The sequence below is a fragment of the Chelonia mydas genome, chromosome 2 (assembly GCF_015237465.2).
Source record: "Chelonia mydas isolate rCheMyd1 chromosome 2, rCheMyd1.pri.v2, whole genome shotgun sequence".
NCBI classification, from domain to species: domain Eukaryota; kingdom Metazoa; phylum Chordata; order Testudines; family Cheloniidae; genus Chelonia; species Chelonia mydas.
This window is the reverse complement of record NC_057850.1, coordinates 89,398,430-89,421,183: the sequence shown is the minus strand read 5'-3', so window position 1 is coordinate 89,421,183 and position 22,754 is coordinate 89,398,430. Positions and strand designations below refer to the sequence as shown.

At 42.0% G+C, this 22,754-nt stretch overlaps 1 protein-coding gene across 1 annotated transcript in view; it reads right to left on the bottom strand.

Moving 5' to 3' along the window:
• LOC102929707 (centrosomal protein of 192 kDa) overlaps positions 1 to 22,754 on the bottom strand; it is a 207,766-nt gene that overhangs the window by 19,258 nt on the left and 165,754 nt on the right. Inside the window, exons 46-51 of the mRNA XM_043538822.1 lie at positions 21,765 to 21,937; positions 21,261 to 21,384; positions 13,363 to 13,468; positions 5,582 to 5,783; positions 2,665 to 2,744; positions 1,919 to 2,014 (exon numbers count right to left, since the gene is read on the bottom strand). Of these exons, the coding sequence (XP_043394757.1) occupies positions 1,919 to 2,014; positions 2,665 to 2,744; positions 5,582 to 5,783; positions 13,363 to 13,468; positions 21,261 to 21,384; positions 21,765 to 21,937 (781 nt within the window). The remainder of the gene's footprint in view (positions 1 to 1,918; positions 2,015 to 2,664; positions 2,745 to 5,581; positions 5,784 to 13,362; positions 13,469 to 21,260; positions 21,385 to 21,764; positions 21,938 to 22,754) is intronic.

The window sequence follows — 22,754 nt, the reverse complement described above, 5'->3', positions numbered from 1 at the left end:
AGAAAATTGGCTGGAGCTATTGATGGTTCATGTAAGGCTGGGAAAGCATTCATGTAACTCAGTTGGGTGTGTCCTTACCCATGGACGTCTGTGCGTAAGTGCAGTACCTATCAGAGATTTGCGGCTTGCCACAGCATCACAGTGTGAGAAGGATACCCCAGGTTGGTGGGACAGAGGGCTCAGCAGTCCAGGTTGCACCCAGGGACCCTGTCACACCAAGTTACACTGGCTCAGCTTCCCTAAGTTCAAAACTTGCTTGTGAGTGAATGTGCTACACTTGTTAGAGGTGATTTAAATCTGCATTACAATGAATTGGGTACGAGTCAACTTCATTTGAACAGCCTTAGACCTTGTCTACATGAGAAAGGGCTAGTCTCTGTGGAAGAATGCATCAGTTTAACTAAAGCATTAATTTAAAACAGACTTAGTTAACCTGGTGCAAACCCCTGTATGAGTACTCATAGTCTAAGGACCCGTGTACACAGCAAACTGGGGTATGAAGGTAAAATGCACTAGCCTGCACATACTAACGGACTGCATAGACTCGGCTACTGAGAACTAGAAGTTCCTAGTGCACTGTAAGCGTAACTTGTTTTAGTTTAGCTTAAGTCAAACAAGTTAAAGCTGAACCAAAATAAGACATTTAAACTGTAAACACTTGTGTGGACACTCATTTTGGTTTAACTAAATCGGTGGAAGTTTGTGTGAAGACAAGGTCAAAAGTGAACTAGTTTGACTTAATCATTTTAACGCAAATTTGTTAAACTGGTGCACAAGTCAATTTAACTTAAATAAAACCAAAATAAGTCTGGTTTTAACTGAAGCAAGCGTCCACACAGTCTTCTGCATGAGTTTTGTGAAGTCTATTTAAAATGAAGTCTCAGGCTGAACTGGTGAAACTTCTGCATTTAGAATGGTATTCCCCTGAAATGTTAGCTTTCAGCGCTAGCAGACTAGCAATAAGCTTTCCAGCAGTACAAAGCATATATTCTTTTAAGTTCACCACATACATTTGCAATAGCTTCTATCATCGGGAAGCCTGAAAGCATTCTTTCTTTGAAGGGTTCTCAACCTTTTTCTTTCTGAGGCCCCCACAATATGCTATAAAAACTCCATGGCCCAGCTGTGCCACAACTGTTTTTCTGCATAGCAAAGCTAGGATTGGTGTTAGGGGGTAGTAAGCAGGGCAACTGCTCAGTGCCCCATTCCACACTGGGGCGAAGTTAAGTTGCTCAGGCTTCGACTTTAGCCCCGGGTGGTGGCTTGGGGCCCCGGGTTGTAGTCCTGCGCAACGGGGCATCATGCACGGCAGACCCCCTGCAACCTGCTCACGGCCCCCCGAGGGGGTCCCGGACCCCTGGTTGAAAACCACTGCTCTATTCCATTATATTAACAGCTGCAACACTTAAAGATCAAAATGTTTTTTAGCATAGGCTTTATAAAACTGCATCACTGCACATATGTTATTCAAAAAGCTTCACAAACTACAACTGATGAGTAGGTCTAAAGCTAAAAGAAAATTTACAAATATTCAGTGATTCCTTATACATGTTTCATCTTCAAAAAGTGTTAAAAAAAAGTCGCTCTCCTAAGAAAATAGCTTCATAGATGCAAAATATAGTGTATGTATTGTAGGGATTTTTCTAGTATTGTCAATTGAGTTTACATGAAGAGACATATTGATGAGTGGATGCTAATGACCTTTCTCATACATCTGAAAATGAAGTACATCTGGCCCTATTTCGGATTACCATTTAAATAGATGTTTAGATCAGTTTAAACTATTTCCAACTTTGAAGAAGTCCAGCTGAAAAGAAGTCATATTTCATAGAGTGCGTATGCTTCATGTAGGTAGTTACATTACAGTTAAGACAGCATTCATCTGCTTAAATTCATCATAACACTAAAAAAAGCTTACTTTTTCTTTTCCGTGAGCTCCAAGTGTACCAGAAACACGGGAACATCTGAAAGCTGTGTAGGTAGCCCTGTAAACATCTCCACTTTCATCTACGCCCTACAAATGGGTAATTAAGTTTTCATAAATCAAATATAATAATCTGCTTCATAAAAAGTGTTCTAGAAGCATCCAAGCAAATGAAGAACATTCTATAAATATTTACAAAACTATCATGGTCTAATGACTTATAATAGAAAAAGTGGTACATTAGCTTTTTCTCAAGTATTTTCATAGTGTGGGTCACATCTAAGATTGCCTCATGGACCACCTTCTCTCCAGTTCATGCTTGCATGGGCCTAGCCCCCACGCACTGGCAATCAAATGTTATCCCTCACATCCACAGCAACTGACCATAGAAAATATTAGGAAAATGACGTATGTTTGATTTCTTAATGCAATCTAGCTGCGGGAGACGATGAGAGCCAACATCATGTGACCATCCAGCTCTCTACAAATCCAGTAGCGTCCCATGGACAACTTCTTGTCCACTAACCACACACAGAGTTTGGGGACCACTGAACTAGAGAAGAACAGCAATGAATAAGTCATCTAGCTACCCAAGTACAAATATTTCCTAACAGAGATTTTTTAAGGTAGGAGAAATATTATCTGAAGAGTAAGTTAACAGGTATCATCTCCTTTAAAAATGCCTGTTGAAAATCTCTCACACACACACACACACACACTATTTCCAAATGTTAACTCACCTTGACATATGGTGGGGCAAAAGATGATAAGTGCCACTTCACATCTTCATTCCCATGATTTTCAATCTCAAGGTAGTTTTCTAAAAAAAAAAAGCCTCAGATTAGTAAACATGAAGTGAGAAATTCAGTATATGTGTTTTATAACTCTTTTTGAGTCTTTATATCTTTATTTAAAGAGTGATGAAGAGTAAATATTTGTGTTGTTGACAAGAGTAGTAACAACTCATGAACAATCTTCACATCTCAGTGCCAAATAACGTGCTTTGCTCGATTCTGCTTTGTACATTTTATCAACCTCTATTACAAAATTCTTGGGGGTTGAACAGCCTGCTGTGTTTAATCTGGAATGTGGATTTACGCCTATTATTCTTCATCATCTAATGAAGGATCATATGGACACATCTACAAGACCTAAAGCCTCAAACTAAAGTTGTCCTTGACATCCCTGGCGTTTCTCAACTGAATCTGAATGGTACAAGCTACCCTCTCATGGTAAATTAATGAACTCCATCTTCAGAGTATAAATCACTGGCAAGGGACAACTCAAGCATCTAGCTCATCAGATGAAGAAGATCTGGCATCTACAGACTTTGCACCTTGGCTGATGCAAGACTTGGCTGATGCTAGGTAAGACAGTGGCTAGTTTGTGCTAGAAAACCTGTAGCTATAAACAGAACTCAGCATGGTGAATGGCAGCTAGGTTTACCAGCTCACCAAGATGTAGACAATCCAAACTCAGTGCACTGAGACCTGGGCAGATGTCTCCACATATTACTGGATAAGCTGATCCAAAAAACCCACAAGTAGAGAAGCACTTCTGACCCCTTCCCAAACAATGGCATTTGACTGTCCAAGGTACGACACCGCCATAGTTGGTGATAAATACTACAAACTCATTCTCTACATCTTTGTCAGGTCTGACCCTACCATTTTCTCCTGGACATCTGATGCCTTTTCCATTAAGTTCAGACCATGGGAAAAACAGAATCAAAACTTCCAGCACTGGCATTTTAACTACTGAAGCTTTGATGCTCACTGCACATAGTGACTGCTGAAGCTTCACTTTGGGGCTATTTGAGTTAAACCTGTATCCAAGTCTCCAACACAGCCCTAATGCCAAACATGGTGAAAACTCAATGTGGACCATTAAACAATAACATTAACTTTGACCTGAAGTAGGTCAAGAATAATCACCTGATGGTATTCTCAGGAGATGATGGGTCAAAGTTACATCTTGGAACACATTTCATACCTTGAAATATCATGAACCTTTCCCAGGCAAATAAACCTATTGCTCATAACAATACCTTCAAAATCACTTCTGCGTCAGGTAGCACTTTAAGGAGTTAAACTGCTTATATTACACTAGGCAGACATTACAGGGGGAGGAATGGGAAGAGAATATCCATCTCAGTTTCACAAACAACATAGCTTTCCCTCAAAATAATATAATAGGAAAAAATGAATTGATCAAATAAGCCTAAAAAATTCTTGGAATATGATGATTCAGTAAACTATAAAGCTAATGCATCACTATGTAACTCCTGATCTATTAGCTGTAACAAATGGCTGATACTGATGAAAATTCAGTAGATACCTATGGCGAGGCGATTTAATACTGTAGTTTTGAGCATTCTTGGACTTATAGAAATGGACTGAGGGTTCACAGATCTACTTTATTACCAACAATATTGTCAAGGATGATTCCCCACTCTGGCACTTCAAGTGCAGAAGGTGGGGGCCCACAAGAATTCTATAAATTAATACTGGCCACTCCAGGCTGATATTAAACTCCCATGGTCACAGTTTCTCTCTGACCCTGGATGGGTAGATGCTGCCACCACCCAAGTGCAAAAAAAACAGAACAAAAAAAAACAAAACAAAAAAACAACAAACCCCAAAAGACACCACTGGGACCCAGGAAGGCACACTTGGGAATTCCTCCCTGTGGGGTACCCTCAAGTCCTTTCACCCCCCGCGTCCCCCTCCAGGGAAGAGCTGAGAAAGAAAGAGGAAATCAGCTGTTGCCATCACCTAATTAAACATATGCACAAACCTCTTAGAATACCAAAAATCCAATCCTGTTCTTAAAAAAAGTAAATTTTATTAAAAACAAAAAGAAAAAATACATCTGGAATTTAGGCTTTTGCTAGATTTAAAAAACTTACAAAAATTAAACATCAAGAATAACCTTCTTGAGGTCCAGCTCAAAGGTTACAAGCAAAACAAAAAGCATTTGGGGTTAGCATAGAGGAGTGCACAAGCCAATAAGAAATAAACCTAATCGCATCTTCCTAGACATTCCCTAATTTACTTACCTATCTGGGGTTTCAGATAAGCAACCTCTAGGTATGATCTGATGGTTTTTCATACCTGGCTTAAAGCTTCTCACAGCATAATTGCTGCCCTGTTCCGCTCTTCCCCAGAGAGCCACAACACACAGACAAAGGGAACCCATTGGCTCTTTTGGTCAGGTGCCCACTCCTTTCCTTTTACCTGTGGGCTTGTTAACCCTTTACAGGTAAAGCAAATAGAGAACAGGTACTTAGAGGAATTTTATAGCTAATTGGCTGGCTGGGCGTCCATAAAAGGGAGCTACCCCCCTCCCATCCCTTCATTTATCACAAATGCCCTCTTAGAGAAACATTATCTACAAAACTTCTCAACATTGGGGTGTTTGTACACAATCTATCAGAAATTTATGTGGCTATATTGTGTTAAAAAAAAAAAAAGAGCTCTGCAGACAAAACTGTCATTACATGAAATTACATCAAAAGAATGGGTTTGACTAGTCATACTAGTAACTAAAGGAATAAAAATGATAAATAAGTTATTTTCATTCTTGCAACGTAGCAAACTTAAAGGCTGAATATTTGACGCTAGTGGAAGTGGTAATTTTATGAATAATTGATATTACCTGAGCTTTCACCAAATCCTGTTTCAGGAAAAATAATAGTTCTGTTCTTTATTTCAATGTTTGTTGAAGGTAGCTTTGGAAGTGGTTTTATCATATGAATGACAGACTCAGATGCTGGCGTAAGGACATCAAGTTTTTTAGATATTGAGCCGGCTGAAGATACATCCTGGGCAATGTCTTCTCGAATCTGAACTTTAATGAACTTTTGCACAATTTTGGGGTAAAAAAAGAACAATGTTATATTACAAGTCAATCCAAAGGGCTAGTTCTTATTTACTTTGAGCCACACACATCCCAACAACAGGCTCTGCTCATGCCCTTCGTCTCAAAACCATGTCTCAATGGTACAAAAGCAGTAACCACGTATCAATGACTTTAACAAATAGAAAAAATGGTTACTCACCTTCTCAGAACTGTTGTTTTTAGAGATATATATTGCACATGTCCATTACTCTGCAGTTGTGTGTGCGTCTCATACATCAACAGCGAATATTCCCTCACACTGTCAGGGTGGCTTTGTCCTATCTTGTCTCCTTGTGCTCCATGTCCAGGTTATAAAGGGTGATGTTATCATACCCCTCCCTTCAGTTTCTTAGCACCGAAAACCGAAGGTAGACTCCAGTGTGTTGGGGAAGGAGAGTGGGTCATGTAATGGACATATGCAACACATTTTGAAAAAGTTATGAGAAGGTGAGTAAACTTTTCTTCGAGTGGTTGGTTATATCCATTACATTGTAGGTGATTATGAAGCTCTTATCAAACGTGTTGGGTCTCAGAAGCTCATTGGAAGGACTTCAAGACTGCTTTTCCCACCTTTGTGTCACCTCCTGATGCAGTCCTAAGACCACAGTGACCAATAAATGTTTGGACAGAAGACGACATCACTAGTCTCCAAATATCCATAATAGGGACATGTACCACTAATGCTGCCAAGGCTGCATATGTCCTGGTAGTGCGTGCCATCAACTTTTCAGGTAGCATCCTGCCCATTGCAATGTAAAAAAGATGCAACTGGTAATCCATTTTGAGAGTCTGAATCGTAATTGGATGTCCCTTCATGTGTTCTGCATAGGAAACAAACAACTAGGTGTAGACCCTGAAAGGTTTGTTCTGTCGAGGTAAAATGACAAAAGCTCAATGCACATTTAGGGTGTGCAGCTTTTCTTCCTCCTTGTGAAGATGTGGCTTTGAGAGGAAAAAAAAACAGGTAAGTATAGAGATTAAGGTGGAAATCTGAAACCACCTTTGACAGAAATTTTGGATGAGGTCTGAGCTGAACTTTGTCCATATAAAAAACAGTACTGGGGATCCGTGACAAGTGCCTGCAATTCCCTCTCTCTCCTGGCTGAAGCGATGACCATCAGAAAGCCTACTTCAGTGAAAGATGCAGAAACAAAAAGAGATGCTAAGGGTTTGAAATGGGGAACTCATAAGAACAGACAACACTAAATGTGAAGTCCCAAATGGGCACTGGGCCACAAACAGGAGGGTATAATCTATCTCAGGGGCGGGCAAACTTTTTGGCCTGAGGGCCGCATCAGGTTTTGGAAATTGTATGGAGGGCCGGTTAGGGGAGGCTGTGCCTCACCAGCTGTGGCCCAGCCCCTGCTTCTCGCCCCGATACCCACCCCCCAGGACTCCTGCCCCATCCAACCCCCCCTTTCCCTGACGGCCCCCTGGGACCCCTTCCCCATCCACCCCCCCCACTCCCTGTACCCTGACTACCCCCCGCTGCCCCATCCAACCCCTCCTCTCATTCCTGACTGCCCCCCCAAGACTCCTGCCCCATCCAACCGCCCCTTCTCCCTGTCCCCTGACAGGCCCCGGAACCCCTGCCCCTGGCTGCCCCCCGGCTACCCCATCCAACCCCCCCTCCTTCCTGACTGCCCCCCTAGGACCTCTGCCCCCATTCAACACCCCTGTTCCCCACCCTCTGACCGCCCTGACCCCTGACCACTCCCCCCGAACTCCCCTGCCCTCTATCCAACCCCCCCTGCTCCCTGCCCCCTTACCACGCTGCCTGGAGCACCGGTGGCTGGTGGCGCTACAGCCACGCCGCCCGGCTGGAACCAACCATGCCACTGCGCAGCACAGAGCACCGGGTCAGGCCAGGCTCTGCAGCTGTGCAACCCCAGGAGCTCGCAGCCCCGCTGCCTGGAGCATTGCGCTGGCGGCACAGTCAGCTGAGGCTGCAGGGGGAGGGGGAACAGCAGGGGAGGGGCCGGGGCCAGCCGGACAGTAGTTTGCCCACCTCTGATCTTTCTAGACTGTTAAGTCATCTGGCCATGACAGGATTGGTGAACTCAGTTTTACCACTGATTTTAGGATGCAATGCTGAAATTGTGGCCAAAGGAACTTTAAGAGAGCTGAAGGATAAAATAAATTGATTGATGTGAGAGAGAGAGAGAGAGACTAAAATGTCTTAAATCAATGTAGGGAAGATGACAGATTCCAGGAAGCTGCCTAGAAAGAGAACTGTTTCCACTTACTCATGCAAGCAGCCTTTGTAAAGGGCTTCCTGCTATTAAGTAGGACATCCTGGACTGCCACTGAGCACTGAGAGATACAGATTTCTAACCACAGCATTGGTTCTAACCACAGTATTGAGAACTGTAGTGGTTCTGCTAAGATCAGTAAAGAACAATCCAGTGCCTCAGCTGCAGCAAGAGCCAGACTTGATGGCCCCTTGAGAGGGCACTGGAGTTAATGGTTCAGGGTCAGGAGAGACCATATAAGCCCGCACTGGGAGCAGCCGGAAGGATGCACTTTAGCATAGATACTGGAGTGGCTTTCAGAGGATTGCATTCTTCGAGACATTGACTAACCTGATTCTGACTTCCTCTTCAGAGTGAGACTGCTCTGAAGCCCTGGGTCTCTCAGAAAGACCCAGCAATGGTGAGCTTCTACCTCTTGTGGTAGACAAAGTAGGGGGAGTGCTTTGGAAAAAGTCTTCAAAGCCCCTTCTAAACAACGAGGGGGCTCAGACACCAGTCTTAAGGCAGCCCCCATGAGAGACACTGGAGTAATTTCTGTCTGTTTTTTTCTTCTGGTTTTAATGCCCCTGCAGATGGAACACCTGTCTCAAATGCGTCCCTCACCAATATTTTACAAAGCATGAATGAATGTTACTGATGGGGTGGGTTTCCAGCAACAGAATGAGGTTTAAAGCTGAAGGACTATGACTAAGTCAGCTGGTACTCAGCAAGGCCCAGAGGCCCAACTGAGCCTAAACTAAGCAAAACAAAAATGAGATTTCTAAGAAATAAAATAAAAATATATGTCCGAAGGACCAGAAAACCATTAGGAAAGATACTTAGCTCTTAAACAACTTGTAAGCCCAGAACCCTGACTACAGACCAAGTAAGAAGGAACTGAAGTCGGGGCACAATGACTCCACCCTTTATACACTTGATACAGAGCAAGAGGAGACAAATAGTGCCAAGGTTCCTCCCCCACTCTGAACTCTAGGATACAGATGTGGGGACCTGCATGAAAACCTCCTAAGCTTACTTTTACCAGCTTAGGTTAAAACTTCCCCAAGGTACAAATTAATTTTACCCTTTGTCCTTGGAATATCCACTGCCACCACCATACTCTAACTGGGTTTACTGGGAAACGTAGTTTGGACACGTCTTTCCCCCCCAAATCCTCCCAACCCTTGCACCCCACTTCCTGGGAAAAGTTTGGTAAAAATCCTCACCAATTTGCATAGGTGACCTCAGACCCAAACCCTGGGATCTGAGAACAATGAAAAAGCATTCGGTTTTCTTACAAGAAGACTTTTAATAGAAATAGAAGTAAATAGGAGTAAAGGAATCACCTCTGTAAAATCAGGATGGTAGATACCTTACAGGGTAATTAGATTCGAAACATAGAGAATTCCTCTAGGCAAAACCTTAAGTTACAAAAAAGACACACAGACAGAAACAGTCATTCTATTCAGCACAATTCTTTTCTCAGCCATTTAAAGAAATCATAATCTAACACATACCTAGCTAGATTACTTACTAAAGTTCTAAGGCTCCATTCCTGGTCTATCCCCGGCAAAAGCAGCATACCGACAGACACAGATCCTTTGTTTCTCTCCCTCCTCCCAGCTTTTGAAAGTATCTTGTCTCCTCATTGGTCATTTTGGTCAGGTGCCCGCGAGGTTACCTTTAGCTTCTTAACCCTTTACAGGTGAGAGGATTTTTGCTCTGGCCAGGAGGGATTTTAAAGGGGCTTACCCTTCCCTTTATATTTATGACAAGAGTCTATGGGTATCATTAGGGAAAACTCTCCTACGCTGATGTATGAGACACACACACCTACACCTACTGTGTAATGGACATATGCAAGCACTCACAGAATCATTACGTTTCTTCTACTAATGTAGGGACTAAAATTGTCCCAGTATGAAACTCTTAACTGAAAACTCTTGAGTGAGCACGGTCACAAGAGCTGAATAATATAAATTTGGAAAGCTTTTTAGTCACATTATTCTTCCTCTCTCTCTCTCTCTCTAGAGATGACAGTGCTATACTTTTTTTAATCTGGTTAATTTGATTTTATATTTCCCATGTCAGTGAATACGCCATCCTATCCTTTATCCTTGGTTTCAAAAATCTTCTCTAAGTAAATCATTAAAGAAAAATAGTTTGAAGGAAAGATAATTCTAATGTGTATTTGTTTTTTGACTGTAGAAAGGTTTATATTAGAAAACAAATGATTCCACTACAGTGTCAAAATACTAGTATTTTCAATTAGGTGGCTCCCTACGTAGTTTACCAGATTATATTCTTCCTCCCCTAAAAGAAACAAGGACCCTTTTACTTGAGACAGAAACACTTTCAGATGCCCAGAAACAATTCTGAAGATATGTGGTCTCATTTTTAAAGTTTAAAATGGTGTATGCATTGTAAACTGAATGTTTCGCAAACAAGGATGGAAGCATTTACCCCAAAGCTACTAGCCTGAGAACTAAGCTTAGCAGGCAAGATGAAAAATACTGGTGACGTGATGCCACTTCAAAGAGGCTGTGCCCCTTCCTCTAACCAATAGTAGTTTTTTTAAAAAAACAAACGATGCAGCCTTCTGAATATTCTTTAAGTATAGTCTGGTTAGAGGTTCTACTGATTATAGTGATATTCTCTACACTTAAAATGGGGAATGTAGCTGGAAATGGTAATACCTCTAAAATTGGAATGAACTTCAAATGGGCCCACTATAGTAGTAAGTGCTGGTCAAATAACAAAAAGTATTCATAAACTATATTTGAATTCCGCAAGTATTAATCTATTATTTATTTGCTTAATCATGTTTGGCAGGTCAAACGCCACAAAATAGTGTTTAAGCAAATTAACAAATTTCCATATAGTTAAAGTTAGTTGAATGGGCAAACCCTATTTGCTACATCCATTGTTTCTGTTATAACTTTCCTGTCTTCACCCCAGTTTTTTCTGCAGTAGAGTATAGCAGATCTTGAGCTGATTTCTGTGGTACCCATTTCCTCACTTCCTCATCTTACCCCATTCTCGACCTTTCTTCTCCCAAAATGTCTCTAAATTGTACTTTTCTCTTGCCCATCCTCAGCCAGGCACCCAAAATACTGATTTGGAAATTTTACTAGACACCGAATAGCTGGAGGACATAGCTCTACAGAGAGCTATGAAAGATGGGGTACCCCGCCATTGAGAGGCAGTGCCCAAAGCAAGAAGCCAACACCCAACCCACCTTCAGCTGCTACAATTCCTAGCAGCTTCCAGCTAGTAGGGGAAGAATCTGAAGCTCTGCCTATCTAGCCATCTCTGGCAGCTGGAAGGGAGAACATTATTCTGTTTTCCTTCGCAGAGCCCACTGGCTGCTGCAAGGTGAAGTTTCTGCTACTACTCTTTCCACAGCCTTCATTTTTGAGTCTCCTTCTGCAACAAACAGTTCCAGTAGCTGTCTCTGCTGTTCCTTCTAGCTTTCCCATGATGTAGCATGATGAAATTTAACTGATTCTTTCAAGTTTTACTGCTGACCACAGGGATTTGAAAGACAGCAGTGAAATCTGATAAAGCTCTCTTGAAGCTTGTAGAAACGCTACAGTCAGCGGTGTGTCTGCAGATTTTAAGGAGACAGCACTGCACTAGTTTAATCTTAGTAACTTTACCTTGCCTCTTTGGACAAATACATTATAAAAGGCCCTACATTATATCGGGCAGTGAGAATGTAGTCAAATCTTTATTTCACAAACTTTTATTCAGAATCTGAGGTACAGGTTGTCAATTCAATTCAATTAGTATATGATTTCTTAGAGAAGTGACTTCCCGAGGAAGTACTTTAACTCTTTCTGTTGTGTATTTTAGTTTAGTGCCAAATGGCATCCAAAGCACTTGATGGGCACCCATGAATTTTTTTTGGAAGTACATAAAAAAAATTGTTTTGGCATTAGTGATCAGCTGGCCCTACCTCATGACAAAGCTTTTAGAAACATCCAAAATCTGATTACTTTTGTTAGCTAAAGGTGGTAATACCTAAAGAGACTGGTTCATTTTATGAGTGATAGAGTTTTAATTAGCATATACAAGATATTTCTACGGAAATATTGTCATTGATCAGATTTATTAAATTGTAACGTTACAATCAGAATTTTAAATGGTTTGAGTTCATATCTGTTGTACACCAAACTCTGCATTGTAAACACTAAACAGTGAACTCCTATTGCGGAATACTTTCCCACAGGAAGCATAACCCCCATCACTTGGTAATGTTAAACAAGTTGGGAAAACACTAGAAAGACCACCGCACAGGGAACCATCCTATATTTGGCAGGAGGATGAACTGGATAATGCAAGGGGACTTTTGCCTTCCCTAATTAATATTAGCGCATGAAGTTTTCTTGTGTTGTTTCATATTTATATAAAATATTCCAGGAATCTCTCAAGCCAATTCAATGGTGTAGTACTGACTGATGTCAATATCTTTGACTGAGATTCACAAGAGACCTTGTACCTTTTAAATACACTAAATCAGTGGTAGGTTTCAGAGTAGCAGCCGTGTTAGTCTGTATCCGCAAAAAGAAAAGGAGTACTTGTGGCACCTTAGAGACTAACAAATCAGTGGAATCAGTGGCAAACTTTATTCCCTTAGTAATATTTCTGCATTTAAATGCCTTAATTCAAAACAGATATTGCCAGAAATAAACGTATTTGGACAGAAGCAGGTAGACGAGAAAAGACTGGTGTTTGTATATTCCTTGCCACAGACCTAGTCTATTGCTTTTTACAGTTCTGCAGGCTTCAGAAAGCTAGATACGTTTTGCTGAATCAGGCCCCAAACAAGCAAGTGCTCACCACCTTTGTCTAGCAACAAACTACTATAGATCTCCTACTTGCTGAGATACTAAATTAAAGTACAGAAAAGTGTAAGTGCTTAACAGGTGTGTGGCAATTTTAGATATAACTCAGTCCATTTTAGGAGCCCACCATTCTTCTTCAAAGACTGACAACCCCTATCAAACCAAGAACCTTTGGATCCCAAAACAATAGCTTTAACCTATTCAATGAAATGAAATATTCCCCATTAAGTATCAGTAACCTATTTTTACATTTAAATAAACTCCTACTTGAATAGTTTTATCCCCAAAGGGTTTTAAAATTATCTTTACAGGCTTATAGAACAGACTTTCATGGGAAAAGTAAGTTTAGTGGAATGATAAAGTAATGAATTAGTGTCCCAAAATTAAACTGACTTTTAGCAATATGGTAACCAACAATTATATTAAGACTTCATGGAATCTTTAAGAAAACCACTTTTACCTTTTGTCCATTGTCACAATGTATATAAATTAGACCACTCCAAGGAAATACTGAAGGCTTTGTGGCAAGTGATGGATTAGGACTCACAAGAATTAAGATACTGGTCCTAAACAAAGGATAAAAAAGCCAGTAAAAACTATAATATCTACATACAAAACTGAAAATCTATACCGTTAATTCTCTTTGCACATCATAACTCATGACATATAAAAATCATTGAACGCTATCTAAGTAAGAGCGAACGTTAAATATAGGACTTTAAAGTTCTAGATCTTAATGCAGTGGGTAAACATAATTCCTAGTACTAAATTTATATCCTATGTATTACTGCAATTTATGGTCTCTGTATGTTTCAAAACCTTGATAACTGCATATATGTACACTCCACTTAAATGTAAGTGCCAATGGTTGTAAAAGTTGTCACTGTCTGCTTTGGAGAAAGTAGGAAGCTGGCTATATGTTCCAGAATCCCTAGAAAAGATAGTTTTGTCATACTCCTTGAAAATAGGACTTAAGGACTTGTGGGCTCTAGTTTGTACTGTTGGGGCAAAGTGACCTGGGTAAGGAATATTTAAGACACCCTTTAAACCAGTCAACATAAAAGCCAGCTTTCCTCTTCTTTTCCTTGCAGTTGCCACTGATTATGGTGAAAATAAAAGCATTCCAATTGCACTGAAGGTTCCCACCAATCCTAATGCAGGGGCAGATACCTTGAAGTCTATTGCGGACTTCATGGCCTCAGAACAACACAAAGTTTGGCTAAATCAGAGAGCACACAGATACTCCGATTTAGCTTTCTATACTATGAACATGCATAGAGAGGGTACAAAGGGAGTACGCTGGAATTAAAAAGATCTTGTTACAAAGCTGCAGTAAGTTAGGAGCACCGATATGTCAGAAGTGCTCGCTTTTTCAATTCTTTTGAGTCTTGACCTCTTCTTTGGAAGACTCCACCTCATCAGATGCTCCAGAACTCTGTACTACTGACAAAGTGCTGAGGCTTCAAGTGCATCTGAAATCTGAGGAACCTTTCTACTTTGAGCATGAGTGTATCAGGCATTTTGGAGATGAAATTACACAGGGAATTCTGGATTTGCTCGAATGCTTGCAGTGCTGACAGTGTCTTGGGACTCAGTAGCCACGGTGAAATCAGGCCATTACTTTTAGAGTTTACCCTTTGAAGCACTCCAGGCTGGTCTTGATTTGGACTTATGGAAATCTTTCTAGAGTGTCTCAAGGAGGACTTTGGAGGCAGTCTCACATATCTTAAGTGTTCAGGAGACATTTATAGGTAGGCACCGCCCTGCATTTGGTGGCTGACTCCCAGGAGAATGAAACAGCAGACAATTTCAAGCCATGTCAATGCAGCAGAACAGAATTAAATGGATGAGCCTGAGTGGCTGGTCTTCCTTCCTCCCTAGATGCTGAAGAAATTGATCACATTTTGTAATACAGAAATATCTCACACACCAGAACACAAGACCCAAGGCAAATGCAAAATGCTAGATTAATGAACGTGGAGAATTACTTGTGGCTGTTTTACAAATATCCTGCATGAGATGTATGACCTTGAGCTACTTCCCTGCCAGAATACAAACAAACAAAGAGAAGTACAATCTGTCTTGAAGACGGATTTTGTTGGTATTAAGCTAATAGCTGAGTGGACAGTCTAAAGTCTAACCAGGTTGGGTCTATGATCTTTGACATCTAGTTTGTAGAGCAAACCTCTGTTGGGATAAAAATGGAACTAAGAAAAAAATTGGCAGAATGGTTCATTTTGGGACAACCCCAAACCCAACCCACAGAAATTAATTTGGGATGCGTCTCTAGCAGTGTTTGAAGAATTTAATATAGAAACAAATCAGTCATGTGAGTCTGAAAGTTAAAACTAAAGTCTGCCACAATTTGATCTTTTAATGTGAGAAACTTCAATTCAAAGGTACTTCACCTTGTTTACAGGAAGTTGAAGGTGCCCGTGAATCTTTGTCACTCCCAGTTGATGGCATGGGTTCCAGTCCTTTTCTTTTCAAACTTGTCTTGACAGAGTCTTTCCATCATATCCTCAGTCTTCCACATCCTTCCTTGCTGTCCTCTTCCTCCCATGCTTTTGGTGCTGGCGATTCTTTTCCCATTCTTGTCACATCAAGCCCACCTCAAACACACCCTCCTCTCCAGCCTATTGCTGAAAGTCCCAAATTCATCTTTTCCCTAATTTCTTCCATGTACACACTGTCTACCCTCTGGTTGCCTCCCACTAACATCAGTATATTATTTTCTACTATCTGTATCTTTTAATCTCTCTCTAAGATGAAGAAGTTATTCACCTTATGCAGTAACAATGGTTCTTAGAGAGGTGTCCCCTGTGGTTGCGCCACTGTAGGAGAGCTTGCGTCCCTGCGCTGCTGATTGAAGAACTTCTGTAGCAGTGTCTGCTAGGCCCACACATGTGCTGCCTCTCCTTCTGCCCTGCCACAAGGCTAGTCAGCGCATGCAGGCTAACCCCCCTCAATTCCTTCTCTATCTCAGAGTCGTTGACAAGAACTCTGAAGTAGAGGGGAGGAATGTGGGTTGTGGAGCACCCATAGGAGGACACATCTCGAAGAACCATGGCTATTGCGCAAGGTGAGTAATTCCTTCGAGTAGTATCCCTATGGGCTCTCCACAGTAGGCGACTCCTGAACAGTATGCTCACTGGAGGGCTGGGACTTGGGAGTTAGGTCAGTTACAGATGACAGTACTGTGGAGCCAAAGATGGTATTGGAGGCAGAGTCCTGGATGATTGCACACTGTTCTGCAAAGGTGTGGACTGATGCCCATGTCACTGCTCTACAGATTTCTAAGGCGGCGACATATCAGGAGATAGACCTTGTGGAGTACGTGCGAATACTACCTGGAGGGGTCATGTTGTGAACCTGATAACATTGTCTAATGCAGTTTGAGACCCATTTGGAGAGCCTCTGGGGTGATGTTGCTGAGCCCTTAGATCTTGCTACAACAAAAACGAAAAGCTTACGCGACTTCAGGAAAGCCTTCTTCTATCCAGGTAAAAGGCTAGGGCTCTCCTGACATCTAGTGTGTGTAATATAGCCTCCCTGTTGTCACAGTACGGCTTTGGGTAGAAGATTGGAAGGTGATCAATGGGTTCACGTGGAATGGGGAGGTTACCTTAGGGATGAATTTTGGATGTGGCCTGAGTGTAACCTTGTCCCAAAAGAATAGTGGGGCGTAGGAGGGAATGTGCCATCGGAGCCGTATTTCTCCTATTCTCCTTGCCAAGGTGATTGCTATCAGGAAGGCCATTTTCACTGAGATGTATTTAAATAAACATGTGGCTATTGGTTTGAAGGGAGGCCAAATCAGTCTTTTCAATACAGTAACTCCTTGCTTAATGTTGTAGTTATGTTCCTGAAAAATGTGACTAAGAATTAATGTAAACAGTGGGGTTTAGGTTCCCGGGAAATTTTTCTCACCAGACAAAAGAATTATATTTTGGGACAAGGTTTTTTTTTATATATATTATATATATTTATATATTAAATTAAATATATTATATATTTATTTAATACTGTACACAGCAAAGATGGTTGTGAAGCTTGGTTGAGGTGGTGAAGTCAGAGGGTGGAATATTTCCCAGGGAATTCCTTACTGTTAAATGATGAACTAGAACAGCTGAGCCCTCAAGGGTTAACACATTGTTAATGTAGCCTCACACTCTACGAGGCAGCACAAATGGAGGGAGGGGAGACAGCATGGCAGACAGAGACACACACCGTGTCTGTGTGTGTGAGAAAGAGAGACATGCATTACCCCTTTAAATACGCTGACTCCACTCTAAGTGCAGTGCCTTTTTAAGTAGATCAGCCAGTTGAGACAGCCCCTGCTGCCAGCACGCTCTCTCCGTCCTGAGCCCTGTCATGTCCCCCCTGCTATACAGAAATGGGATAAGTGGAAGGCTAATGTCAGGGTGTCCTCCTGCCCCTCTCTTCCCCCCCATGCACAGCAAGCAGAATGCTCCTGGGAGAAGCTCCAAGGCAGAGGGCAGGAGCAGCACATGGCAGTGAGGGGAGGGACAGCTGAACTGCCAACAGTTAATAGCCTTCTGGGTGGCTGCTGCACACAGAACTTAGGGGAGCAGGAAGCTGATAAGCCGGGCTGCCGGTCCACCCTGATTGCAAGCCCCCACCAGCTAGCTCCAATGGGCTGCTCTTCCTGCAAGCAGTGGACAAAGCAGGCGGCTGCCAAACAACGTTATAAGGGAGCATTGTGCAACTTTAAATGAGCGTGTTCGTTAACAGGTCAGCAACGTAACAACATTAACCGGGACGACTTTAAGTGAGGAGTTACTGTACCAGGTTTAGGTCCCAAGTGGGAGAAGGCACTCGAGGTTGTGGGAAAAGGTTTACTATATTCTCGAGGAACCTTTTAGAGGTTGGGTGTGACAGCACTGAGTATCCCTCTACTGGTTGGTGGAAGGCTGCTATAGCTGCTAGGTGGACTCAGAGAGAGTCCCAGTCTTTTTAGGGTCACTGCATAGTTTAAGATATGTGGAAGAGTTGCAGAGGTCGGGGAGATTTGTTGGGAAGTACACCAAATCCAAAAGCCTGGACCATTTCTGCAGATAAGTGTCGTGTTGAGGACTTTCTACTGTGTAGTAACCCCTCTTGTGCCTCCTTCAAAACAGGAGCTTTCTAGATGTTGGAAATTAAGAAGAAGCAATGCTTTGAGACAGAGAATCCTCAGGTTGGGATGAAGAGAATGTCATTGGTTCTGCAAGAAGAGGTACGGAGTGGCTGGGAAAGATTGGCAGGCATATCGCGAGCTGTGACAGGTAAGGGTACATGACATGCTCCATCTCTTTATTTTCAGCAGGACTTCAACAGTAGGGGAAATGGAGGAAAGGCATAGAGAATGTTTCTGTCCCAGTGGAGATGAGAGCATCGCCCAGGCAGTGTTGTCCTATCTCTGCTCTGGAACAGTAGTGTGGACATTTCTTGTTCAGGTAAGTGATAAACAGGTCTGTGTTCAGCATCCCCTATCAACTGAATAGATAGTGTAGTATTTTTGGTTCTAGCTCCCACTCGTGGTCGTGTGGGAATTTGCAACTGAGACTATCTGCTATTGAATTTTGTGTGCTCAGGGGCTAGGCTGCTGACAGTGTAATGTCACGGGAGATACACCAGTTCCATAGTCTCATCACCTCCTCACCGAGGGAGGGGCGACCTGACTCCCCCTTGTTGATTTATGCAGTACATACAGGCTACGTCGTCTGTTAGGACTTTTGTGTGCGATCCTTTGGTCAGTGTGAGGAAGTGGGCGAGGCATTCCTGATGCCCTTAGTTTGAGGAGATTGGTGTGAAGAGATGCCTGTGGGTGACCACTTGTCTTGTGTCTTGAGGTTGTTTAGATGTGCACTCCACCCTACCAGAGAAACAACGACAGGGGGGTTTGGGAGAAGGGAATCCCCTTGCAAATGGTGGCTGGGTCTTTCCACCAGTCTAAGGAGTTCTTGATTCCGGTGGGTTGTAACAGGGGTTTGTCTAGTCTGTCCCTCTGTAGTCTGCAAACTGAGCTGAACCACATCTGGAGGCATCAAATGTGAAGCCTGGCATGTGGTATTATTGTTGTGGTTGCTGCCATATGCCCCAAGAGTTGGAGGCACTGTCTCGTTGATATTTGCAGGCTACTTCGAATGGTCTCCAAGTGTGGCCCTGGAGAGAAATCTGTGATGAGGTAGGAGAGCTCTGGCCTCTAACGACTCGAGGTCGGCCCCTATGAATTCCAAGTGTTGCACTGGAATGAGGGTTCATTTTTGGTCATTGATCTGTAAGTCCAGGTCTGTAAACAAGCACCTTGCAGCTTTGATGACTCGGTGAGTCTCCTGGAGAGACCAGGCTCTAAGGAGGTAATCATCCAGGTAAGGGTAAATCATGATCCCTTGGGAGCATAAGTGTGGCCCCACTACTGAAAGAACCTTGAAAATACTCTAGGGGCCAATGACAGCCCCAAGGGGAGTACTGGTAGTTGTCTTGTCCCAGAGAGAATCTGAGAAATCGTCTGAGAGTTGGTTGGACTGAAACATGAAAGCATGTGTCTTGAAGGTTGAAAACCAGTCTCCCTATTCCAATGCTGGAACGATCATTGCTAGTGACCATCTTGAATTTTTGAGCTTTGACAAACTTGAGAGTTCTGAGGTCTAGTATGGGTCTCCAACCTCCCTTCCTCTTGGATATTAGGAAATAGCGAGTAGAACCCTTTGCACTATAGATGTTGAGGTACTAGTTCTATAGCTCCTTAACTGGAGGAGACTACCTACCTCTTGCCATAGTAAACTTTTATGATAAGGGTCCCTGAAGAAGGATGGGAAAGGCTGTTATGCAAGTGACAGGGAGGCAAAATCGATACAGTACCCATTGCGAATGATCGCTAGGACCCATTGGTCCAACGTTATGCTTTCCCAGGTGCTGTGGAATTCTGCCATAGAATTCTACCGGATGGAGGCCAAATGGGTGGATGGCAGTGGTCGGTTGTAGCAATGGGGGGGAGTGGTCTATCAATGTCTCAACCAACACATCAAAATTAGTGCTTGGACGTGGATGGCTGGGATGAGGAAGGTTGCAGGCCAGATTGTTTACGCCTCAAAAATTTATTCTTCTTCCCCTGTGGTCATATTAGCATTGAGCCAGATAATGGGAGGTGCGTGGTTTGTGCTGGGGCTGCGGACTAAACTTCCTCTTTTGTCCCAGCATATAGATGCCAAGAGAATGGAGAGTGGCTTGAGAATCTTTCAGCATGTGAAGAGAGGCATCAGTCTTTTCCACAAAGAGATTAGTGCTTTCAAAGGTTATGTCTTTGATGGTTGACTGTACCTCCTTCATGAAGCCCAAGAGATGGAACCATGATTCATGTCACATCACCACTGCTGGAGATGGACCTGGCTGCTGTGTCGAGGGCAGACTGTAGCGTTCTTTTGCTACTAACAGTCCCTCCTGAACAATGGCCTTGAATTGGTCGCAATGTGATTCAGGTGACTTCTCAATAAAATTGCTCAGTTTCTAATGGTTTATGTAGCCGTATTTAGTCATCAGGGCTTGGTAGTTGGCGATTTGAAACTGAAGGATGGCCGAGGAGTACGCCTTCCTCCTGAAAAGGTCCAAACACTTCTAGTCCCTGTTGTAGGGAGTGGACCTCATCTGGTGTTGTCAGCCGCAGGAATTAACAGCATCCATCATGATGGAGTTGGGTGCAAGGTGGCAGAAGATGATCACGCTCTCCCACGCTGGGACATAATATTTTTTGTCCATCTGCTTGTAGGTAGGTAATATCAATGCTGGAATTTGCCAAGTGGTTCTAGCTGGGTCCAGAATGGCCTCATTAATGAGTAGGCACCCCTCTTTTCCAATCCTACCCAGTGATAAGATCCTTCATGAGAGGCTTTTTACACTGGAAAACTGACCAGCAGAACTATAGCAATATAATATACCAATATATCTATGTTGGTGTAACTTATTGTGTGGACACTATTCTGGAATAAGTGACTTTACTCTAGTATAATTACTCCATACAATTATACTTGAAATAAAAATCACATTTATTCGAGAAATGTGTTCACATGTGGAGTTATACTGGCATAGCTATAGTGGTATGTGCTTAGTGAGAAATTATATAACTGATCTCAAAGACTTTTAGATAAATCATATCCAATTTTAATTTCCAATTACGATTAATTGTTCAAACACCAAAAATAACAGTAAAATATCTAATATTAGGGCCTATGTGGTATGTATATTCATGAAAGATCAAACTTTTACCAGATTCAATGAAGAGCAAAAAATCCAGTACCATCTGCAAAAATCCACTTATCTTTCATAGTAGAAAAAGAACAATGAAAAGAGACTTACTCCGGCTCAATAACTCCATGTTGAGGTGTTATTGTAAGACAATGAGCTGGCCAAGAAAGTTCAAATTTCAATGACCTATTACAATTGTTCATAATTTGTATATGTCCAGTTTCTGCTGTTCCACCTATTGTGCAATACAAAACATGTTTTAGTTCAGCAGACCAAAAACTGACAGCTCCATTGATTAAGAAGGAAACTGTTTGCTATTTAACGCCCCTCTGTCATGCTTCGTACCTTGGTGGTTCTTCTTGCTGGCAATGGAGTGTATTTTAGAAATTAATTAATCTCAGAATCTCTGTTTCAGGGCACATTCTGGTAACTCAGGGTATTCTGAAAGCAACTTCAACTGACAAACCAAAACCACAGCTCAGACTATTTGGTGAGGAAATTCAATAGAACTATAGAAAGATATCACCAAAGCCAAACTTACATACTACAGTAGGTTAGGAACATTCACTAGTTAGACCAGTTATTTTACTTATCCAAACTTAAAAAAATACTCACTAATAGAAGGAGATGTCAAAATTAAGTGTTCAGGCTGAACAGCCCATGTCTCTCGAGAAATCAATTTATTCTGAACAGGGTCGTCAATATTTAAAGATAATGGGGGACCCTGAGGTCCTTTAACTGGAAGAACATCCAAAGTTGTGTTGGTATGTGTCTCAGAGCTTCCAAGTCTGAAATGAAATAATGAAATAAGAAAAAGCTTTCACTGCAGACAAAAGTAATTTCTTTATGCAAAGTTAGTTAACCATGGCAACATTTTGTTTTTCTTTTGAGCACTAATTTGATTTTCTGATTTTAGCATCTGAAACTAATACATATTCTCAGTTTACCAGGGCCTCAATTTCAATTGAAGTTTCCATTAATAGGAAACCATTCAGTAGCCATATATAATTGGCATATGACAGTGGGTAGTTTAGTTTACATAAAGTTTGAAAAGTATCAAATGATATTCTGAGAGAAGGCTGCATTTTAGCAACTGGTGAGGGAAAATTACTTGTTGGTAATTCTAAATTTCATAGTAGTCTCCTGACATCTTGCCCAGCAACATAAATTGTTGACAGCATAATAGCTCTTCCTACCAGAAGTAAGTCGACTTTTGAACTTACTACTTCTCACCCCCGCCCTAGTTTGACGTTTCCAGAGCAAAGTATTAGATAATGAGGTCATAACTCCAAGCAACACTCTGAGGTAAGGCAGGAGAGAGAGACAGAGGATAGAAGAGGACAACTACAAACAAATGCAACTTGCAAGTAATTTTCCCTTAATGTATCTTACTTCCCACCCAGAAAAAATTTCTGATAGCAGAAGTCGCAAGCAGGGAACCAGATGAGCTGGGCATACTTCAAAGTTGTGCTTGGAGCATGGTCAACAAATGTCAGCAGAGAAGTTCACAAAAAAAAAATAGTTGACATTGCCAGATTAATATGTGCGGAAGTAATCAGGTGATTAAAAAATTTTAAAAAAAAAGATACTTCTATCCTTTGGTCC